General features: G+C 45.4%; 2 protein-coding genes across 2 annotated transcripts; both read right to left on the reverse strand.

Annotated features, from left to right (window-relative positions):
- Positions 1-2,069: 2,069 nt before the first annotated feature.
- Positions 2,070-5,669, reverse strand: EAF02_006365 (uncharacterized protein; the record flags this gene model as incomplete). Its single annotated transcript, XM_038902413.1, has 3 exons — positions 2,070-3,221; positions 3,271-3,502; positions 3,556-5,669. The coding sequence occupies 3 exons, from the start codon at positions 5,667-5,669 to the stop codon at positions 2,070-2,072; spliced, it is 3,498 nt and encodes a 1,165-aa protein (XP_038757633.1).
- Positions 5,670-6,253: 584 nt separating this feature from the next.
- EAF02_006366 (uncharacterized protein) lies at positions 6,254-8,070 on the reverse strand (the record flags this gene model as incomplete). Its single annotated transcript, XM_038902414.1, has 2 exons — positions 6,254-7,447; positions 7,696-8,070. The coding sequence occupies 2 exons, from the start codon at positions 8,068-8,070 to the stop codon at positions 6,254-6,256; spliced, it is 1,569 nt and encodes a 522-aa protein (XP_038757634.1).
- Between the last annotated feature and the right edge of the window lie 1,376 nt (positions 8,071-9,446).

Consider the following 9,446-nt stretch of genomic DNA (forward strand, 5'->3'; position numbering starts at 1 on the left):
TTTCATGAAAACGCTAAACATGTACGATCAAAAGACTTAGATTCCAACATTGAGCTTCAAGGTATATTAACAATTTGATTTGATATAATCAGCAACCAACAACCCATTCCAAGCTACGCCGATTCCATCTCGAAATATATAAGCATAAACGCAATAGCAAAAGAAAGCTCCCTCCTCACTCTCTAACTTTATTCAATACTAACAAACCATCACATACCAACATAGTCCAACCCACACTACCTTCAGGACTCCTTGAGTCAAAGAATAAAGAATCACACAAGCCTCAAACGAACCCCGCACACCTCAAGCCAAATATAAACACCAAGTACGATAGTTTCCTCACAGATATTGCTCCGAGCCTCATTTCCTCAAGATCTCCACAACTGATACAAATAACCATACGAAGACATACATTTGGAGAGAATATCAAGGGAAAAGTTAGCCGCAGGAAATAGAATCTCCCACGTAAAGGATAGGGCTACGAACAAACTTAATACAAATTGACACTCAACTTCCCTATCGTCAAAGTCCATCTCACTCAAATCCCAAAGAATTCAATCATAATGAGCCTGCAAACCACCTCGCCCTTCTAAAACTATCAAGAGCCTCAAAAAAAATATACAAATCTCACACAACAAAATTTCCCATCTCAGAAACCCCCAACTGTCCCCCTATACAATTACTCACCCAGATTCCAACACCAACAAACAAAGCAGAAGACTAAACTAAACTAAATCAAACTAAACCCACGCCAAGAAATCTAGCATCCTACTCAATCCAGCCTTCAAATTCCCACTACCTACTAGGTATTCAACCTACCACACTACATCCTATAATTGAAATTTCATACACACAACAAAACCTACTTAACAAGCTCTAATTCGATTCGAGTACAACACCCAACCAGTCGTTCTACTAAAATCCTAGCTCGAACTTAAACACGACATAATCCAATACCACGCCCTCTCTACCTCTCTACCTCTGTACCTCTCTCTACCTTCTCGTAGAAAGCTCAAGCATCAAATCTATAAAAACATACCAACCCCTTTCATATTCCAATACCACAAATGAAGTATTGCCCATGTAGCAAGTACGACTACAGTAGTTCAGTTCAGATTACTTTATTCTCGTTTAGCTCAACTGCACGAGCTACGCAAACCAGAATCACAACACAACCCTAAATACAACGACGAAGATAAATCAGCTACAGAATTATACATGTACATTCAAAAACACCTACCTCCTCCCCTCTCCCCCTTCCTCTTTCCCAGGATCCCACTCTCCCAATTTTCCCTTCATATCGCTCGACTACCGAGTCCCTACCCATCGCTTGCTTCAGAAACGATACTCAGCGCCAAATTATACCATATCGACTCATAGCCCTCATCAAATAGAACCGCCTCTCCTCTTGAACTTAAACGCCCTCACAAGAGAGGAAACCATAGTATAATTTCATACGATCATCATTAGACCATTCCGCTACCGCATCGCTCATCTAGCATCTACAATATCATTACCTATCCCCTCTCCCTCCCCTCCATCCCCTATTTCTTTCTTCTCCCCTTCTCCTCTCCCACCAAACTCTCCCCCTTCACCTCAACTCCCATCTCCCACCTGCAGCTCCTCCCCATACAAATCTTCACATCCAAAATTCAGAATAAAGATTCAGTCTAATCACATCCTGATCCTGATAAGCATTACAATTAATTCTAATTTTTCTATACCTCAATTATCATACTGATAATAGTATACTAATCTAACCACAGCTAGGCATCTATACTAAACTCTAATCTTTCTATTAAAAAAATAATGTCATCAGCACTAGTCAATACAATATTAGCCCTCTCAAAGCACTTTACTCTTCCATTTCCCAGTCTCATAAAACACCCGATCCCCGATCCCCAATTCCCAATCCCAAGTAACCGAGTCCCCAAGCACTTACTTAACACATGAAATTCCCACCAAAAGTATATACATAATCCTAATCCTAATTCCAACCACCCAAACCCACAAGTCATGACCTCATTACCCTCCATCTATTCCCAATATTCATACACCAGCCCCTTAACCTAAAGAAACACCGAACCATCACCCATTCCACCAACACTCCCCCCACCCTCATCCTCCCCCATACTTCCCCCCGCCATCGTCCCCACACTAGCAATTCTCTTCCGTCTACTACTCAAAAACATATCCACCATCTGCTTACTACCCACCTGCTGCTGCTCCACCCCCAACCCATTCGAACCCACCACCCCACTTCCTTCAACCCCATAAACATCATCCACACCCCCTACAACACCACCAACTCTTTCATTCTCCCTCCCACCAGCTCTCACTCTCGATCTTCCCGTACCATGCAAACTTCCATTCGCATTCGCATTTGGCTTCGCATTCGCGCTCCCAAACTGTCTCTCCACCGCGGCCCCAATACCCGTACCCGGACTACTCTGCGGCGTAAAGTTATACACCGGTCTCCCACTCCTCTTGACCAATTTCGCCGGGCTCGTTGTAAAGCTATAATTTTGACTTACACTCGTATCGAAACTCTTCACGCTTCTAATACTCTTACTGCTTTTCATCGCGGCATCCGAGATGTTTCGTTTGTGGAGTACATTGCGCGTACTCTGAGTCTGTTTTTCTACACCATGATCGGGTGTTGTTGGTGCGCTTCTGAGGGTTGTAGATGAGAGACGTTTGTGCAAGACGTTGCGAGCCTTTGTGTTTGGATTCTGGGCGTGGGTGACGGAATTTGGGGTTGCTGGTACATGTTGGAAGTTCGAGGTACTTTTCAGACTCGACTTGCTTTGTGCTGGTCTTAATGCCGATCTAATAGGAAGCGGGGGTGGAAGTAGTGGTGCAGGAGGAACGACGCATGGTTTTGTGTTGTCGATGAAACCATTCTCAGCCAAAGATGTCGTTGAGCGATTTTTCAGGATCGGCTTCAGAAGAACTTGAGCATTAAGATTCTGTTGAATGAGACCAAGCGGTTGTTTACCAACAGAAAGTTTTTTCTGAGCGATATCCGTATCATCATCAGCCATCTGGGCCTTTTCTCTTCTGTGCGCAATGTGAAGGGAGTTCGACATCGTAGGCGTGGGTGACAGTGATCGTTCGATGTTGCTAACGCTCACTCGATCATTTCCGGGTGGTCTTTTCCAACTTTGCCACTTCAGACGACATCCATTTTTGCCATTCAATCGAACCACCGGAATTTTCACCTCGTTGTCTTGGATTAGTTGGACGATAGGTTGTGCTGTTGATAATTACAGCACCACCACCACCACCGCCACCATTGGGGGTTGAGCTATCGACAGGCAATGACGGCATCCGGACATTTGCGAGTGGTACCGATGTATCACTACTCATAGCCTCAGAAAGATTACGGCCAATACTTCTAGAATAAACACTCTCGCTATAAACATCATCATTCACCGGTGCCATGCTCACTCCGTTGTAAACAGCAGAATTATCGCTTTCTGCTAAAGCACGACGATACGGACTGTATTTCCGGCTCTATCGATTGCAAAGGTCGTGCCTCCGAAAAATGCAGACCTTGCCTCGCGGATGACTTTTGGTTTTGGAACTATAGGATCGTCCCGCTGTGCGACTTGCTGTGGAGTGAGCCCTGAAGGGTCTTGTACAGGGTCGTATGCGGCATCAATATCGGATAAGTGACGTCTGTGTACAGACTTCGAATTACGCAGGTGAACACGTTGATGAAATGAGTTGTCTTGATGAAATGAGTTAACTTGGTGGAAGGAGTTACCACGACTAGATCCTAGGTGTGAGGAAAACACATCGTCTTGATTTTGAGGTTGTGTATTACATAATGGTAAATCTGCCGAGTTAAATTGATGCTCAGAGCCAATTGCCTGACCAAATAGTTCTTCGCCGCTCGTGGTGGGTATTGGGTCAGCATTGTTCGAATGGTATAATTCAGGAAGTTGATTTTGGCTCTGATTGCTTGAGTCACAATCAGGGGGGACCTGTCGAATCCATGGCTTGGGCTGTGAAAGAGGATCGGTAAAGGAGCTACTTCGTCTGGGTACTTTCTCAAGTCCGAGAGTATCAGTACTGGCTTTCTTTGACTTTGCGAGTATTGCTTCTGGGCTATTCTCGTCGAGACGCTTCATCAAAGCAGAGCAAAGTCTGGCACTATCTACACCTCCTGGTCGAATTGATTGGACATGGCCAGGGCGATGAAATGCTGGGTAAGCCGGATGTTGATTCTTTACATTTGGGCGATGGAATGTTGCTTTAGAGATATGTGTACCTGATTCATTGATGATAGAAAGTCTTTGATCTCTGCTAGGCGGAGGACGCAGCCCTTGACTGGTGACGGTATTGTTAGCTGTACTATTGGTCCAGCTTGTTACTCTGGACTTTTCATCACTATGATCACTTCGTAGGCTACGAATACTACCACTTTGTGACCTAAGTCTTTGACTTGAGGCAATAGCACGTAATGATGGGACTCTAGCTGCCACATGAGAAAATGCGGCCTCGTCGGGTCTAGGAATATCATCGAATGACTCATGATCTGATGATAATTGCCCACCGTATGCTCGGACGTGAGTCTCAATGGCGTCAACCTGTTGATTGGGGATAGCGACGGGCTCTTCTTTGCTGCGGCCAAATACTCTCCGGAGTTTGCTTTTTAATCCTTGGGACACCTTGCGAGCTTTGGCTCTTAGACCACCCTCTCTTATAGATTCGGCCGAATTGTAGGTCGCTGCAGACTTTCCACTGCTACTTCGAACCGACTTTCGAAAAGGCCTTTCCTGCCGTTGCGCCTTCGACCTGAAAAGGAAAGATGGCTGCTCCCGAAGTCTTTGTTGAGTGGCTTGAACAAAGAATCTATCCCTGGCCATTTGGACGGCATCGTCATTTCTTTCGCAAGACGATGTAGATTTGAAGTAGTCTCGCCCCCCTCGGAGGAAGCTCATTGACTTTGGAGCTCGCAATAGAGCATTGCTCTCTAGAGTCCGCGGAGTGGATGAACAATTGGTGCGGTCAGGGCTACCATTGCTATAGAAGACGTTGGTTGGCGCCGACAAGGGGCTAAACATAGACTTTGACTTTCTGATTCGGCGATATGAAGATGGTGTCGAGGCTACATCATTCTCTTGTGTATAGTATTCGTCGAAATCCAAGTTGGTAACGTAATTATGAGCAGAGTAGTCCCGAACGGCTGATTTACTAAGTGAAGCTTTGCCAATTGATGAAGAACGGCTTGGTGGACGATACGCTGCTGGGACTGGAGTATTTGTGGTCATCACAATAGGTCTCAAAGTAGCAGTACTTAGTTTCTGGTTCAGTCCTGGGGGATCCGTTCTTTTTCCCGCTGATTGGCGTCTCTTTACTGCATTTGGACCTGCAAACCGAACACTCTGCTGACGTTTGAGCCCTGGGTTATCAAGACTTGTAGAACTATTTTGTTGACTCGATCGCCATCGATTTTCTTGACTTGTAGTATTGCTTCGTGAAAGTCCGTTCTTGTTTCCAGAACTGGTACCATTCCTTTCTCGGGCCCTATTGAAAGCATGCATTGCTGCAGCATGAGCATGCATACGAGACTCTTCAGGGTCGACAAAATCGTGTTTTGGATAGGTTGACAATGTTGATTTGCTTCGACTAGGTCGACTAGAACTATTTCGACGGAGCATATCCTTTATGGAATGCTTACAAAAGGAGGTAATTTGAATGAATCGAAATTAAATGCGTGATACAGCTATTACATGCATGCATGTATTAACCAAAAGTTGATTGAACCCAAAAATTGTGAATGCCGACTTTCAACAGAAGACAAGACACGATATATGAAAAGGAGAGATTGACTTGGCCATTCGAGGGGAGGTAACAAGAGCTCTTTCCGTCAACGCTGGTTGAGGAAAGAGGCATGGACACAACGGCCATTAGTGACTACATCAAACCATTTTCAATAAACAAATTCCGGAAGTCCACTATTCAGAAGTCACGAAATAATAAATTATCATGATAGGTATGCTATTAGTGGAAATAACGAGTTGATACAATTTAATACAAATATTGGTCTAATTAGTCTTACGACGAGACCCCCTTAATGTGTTCCTATCCGCAAACGCAATGAAAAATCCAGTAATCAAAAGATGCATATAGAAACATCCATCCGGCTCCAACCCATGACCATCATAACAAACTCATAAGGAAATAGTGAAGGACAATGTCCATCAAGATCTATGCCAAAAAATGTGGCGAGATGGATCTAACTCTAAGAGCTGAACTCCTCAAAAAATTCGTTGATTTCTTCATCAACCATCTTTTGAATCTTCTTGGAAAGCTTCTCGGTCTTAGAAACCATGGACTCAGTGCCCTTGACAACCTTGCCAGAGAGAACATTGAAGTCGTTCTCGATGGCCTTCTCCAAGAGTTCAACAGTTGTTGGAACTTCCTTGGATGCCTTGGCAACGTATCCACCAGCCTTAATGATGGAGCTGTAGTTGGAAGATCCACCACCGTTCCATGCAAGAACGTTCTTGGTGTTAGATGGAACGTCAGAAAGAGCACCCTCAGTAGCAATGGCGATGATGTTCTCCTTCAACTTCTTAGGGGTGATCTCAGCAACGGCATAAGCAGAGTCGCTAGATGGTTGGAGAGAAAGGTAGTAGGCCAAGAGACCAGCAATGTGGGGAGAGGCCATGGAAGTACCGGAGATGGTGTTGACGGCATACTTGCTACCAATCCAGGTTGAAAGAATGCTCAAACCAGGAGCAAAGATGTCGTTGCAAGTACCATAGTTGGAGAAGTAGGCACGGGAATCATCGAGAGCGGAAGCACCGACAGTGATGGCGTTCTCGGCAGCAGCCGGGGAGTAATTGCAAGAATCGGCGTTATCGTTACCGGCAGCGACTGCGAAGTGAATACCAGCATCAACGGCACCGTTAACGGCACGGTCAAGAGCTGGGGATTTGCCACCACCGAGAGACATGTTGGCAACAGAACCCTTGAAGCCCTTCTTTCCCTTCTTAACCTTTTCGGTGTGGGCGTTGGCAGCCCATTCAACACCCTTTACAACATCTGCCATAGTACCGGAACCGTTTGATCTGAGGACCTTGACGGCGTAGACATTGGCCTTCTTGGCAACACCATATTTCTTACCAGCAACGGTACCGGAGCAATGAGTTCCGTGTCCGTTTCCATCCTCATCGGCATCGCCAGTTGGGATGGTCTTGCCCCATTGTGCACGACCTTCGAAATCAACGTGTTCAGTGTTGGTTCCAGTGTCGATAACATAAGCATCGACTCCCTCACCAGCATCAGCGGCATACAAGTATTTGTTGTATGTGCTGAAGGTCAAGGTATCTCTGTGGGAGATACGAGCCAAACCCCAAGGAGCGCTCTTCTCGACCTCGCCCGATGGGTCTTCTAATGTGTGTACGACGGAATCCTTCTCAACATATTCGACCTGCAAGAGCAATCATTAGCACGATTGTTACGTAAAAAGAATGTACCATGAATCGACGATGAGCCATCACGTGCGGCCTTGTCACTGTGCGTGATTGAGCCGGAAACAATGGGCTTGTGTGGGCTTTGTTGGAAGTATGGGGATAAAGGGATTCATCAAGATAAGGATGTTTTGAATCCAATTGGAAACGAAATCCGGAGTAGAAAGCACGCAATCGGTGCTGCAATGATGAGAAGGATTGTACTTACATCAGGATGTCTGCGGACCTCCTCGATGACCGAGTCATCAAAGTGACCGGAGTAACCCAAGAAGTCACTGCCAATGTTGTATGTGTGCTTGAGACCCTCGAAGATATCGGTGGTAATTGGGAATTGACCTCTCTTTCGGAGCTCGGTTCGTTGAGCTTCGCCATTTGAGTGGATGTCTTGAACCCAGCTGTGATGCTCACTGGCAGATGCGGCGGTGACGTGCTTCTTGAATACAACAATGTAGGAGGCTGGAACCTCTACAGAGTTTGCTGATGAAAGGAGAGGAGCAACGCCCTCGTGAATGGTTTCGGTGCTGAATGTTGGTGCCGCAGAGACCAATAGCGGCAAAAGCGATACGCTGAAGATTCCACGCATGATGAATAGATGTGATGTATGAGAGAAAACAAAGAGTTTATATGGAGCTTGATTTAATATCTAGAAATGACAAGAGTGATGGACGAAGAACAGTGATAATGCTGTCTTCGAGATAAAGAGTATTGATGAGAAGAGAAGAAGATGATGAATGATGAGTGATGATGGAGGGCTTGAGAGGTGTTGAAGTACTACATGAACTGCGAAGCTCGGGGAAGCGACAAAATTGCACTAGGCAACTACGGGGGCGATGCTCGTTTGGGTCTAAACCGCTTTGGGAATTAGCGTCTGAGTTTATCAGTGACGAATGGATCACGCAGACCGAACTGACGAAGCGATAAGGGAGGGAATTTGGGGAGGCTTGTCGGCTTGGAAGGAACAGTATGGTGTGGTGTGGGTGTGGGTACGGGTAAGAAAGCTATCGTAGCTCTAGTAATCCATTAGGGTGTGAGACAATCCGATCATGTAAACAAAACAATGCAAGCGGATGGGGACAATAGTGAATTATGGATGAGAGATCCTAGTTTCTATGTTGTCTTACCTTCCAATGTAGGTATTGTTTCTCTCTTCCCTTTCGTTCCTTCGTTCTTTCCTTCTTTCCTTCTTTCCTTCTTTCCTTCTCCCCCGTACTTTGGACCTTTTAGACCGAAAGCTTACTAGGTCGATACGGATCTGCAGTATCGTGATCTATTTATCCATCGTGTTATCTATGGTTGCAGGTGTAATGATCAAACAATGTCGTGAACTCAAAATGCCGTGGTGTGGTATGGGAAATGTAATAATGGTGGCGCTTTATGAACGGTGTATGTATGCAAGAGATGCATTGATTTTAGTCTCTACCATAGAATGAAGATCTCGGGATGTGAATCATGTGATGGTACCGCGGCAATGATATGTATTTTATGTATTATCAACATCCTACAGGATGTGCGAGTAAGTCATTCAGTCCTATCCCTTGAATCGTTAGATAGGGAAGTTGCGATGATCCTGGTTTCAGACCAACCTTGGAACGGTTGAGTTATCCAGCTTTTGGGAGCTTCCCAGCCCATGTCTGTTGTGATTATGATGATAGAGTTTAAGGCGACCAACAGCTTGCGCTCACTCAGGGTCTCAACTAGCCGGTCTTGAGCCAGTCAGCTAGCAGCATCTAACCAGGTACGTACTTTATTTATAAGCTGGCTGGGTCTCCACACCATCATTCAGGTACGAGAAATGTAGCGAAACTCGGGGTCAATCAATGAAATTGTACCAATACCGATGTACACCTGCGGTAGGAACCAAAAGAAACATCCGCCTATTCTCGAGCTATTCTCAAGCTACCGATGCAGCTATTCTAAACAATAAGGCGGTCGAGGCGGTGTCATACCTTGTGTACCCTA

Source organism: Botrytis sinoallii (genome assembly GCF_014898435.1).
Source record: "Botrytis sinoallii strain Bc 23 chromosome Unknown BSIN_010, whole genome shotgun sequence".
Lineage (NCBI taxonomy): Eukaryota > Fungi > Ascomycota > Leotiomycetes > Helotiales > Sclerotiniaceae > Botrytis > Botrytis sinoallii.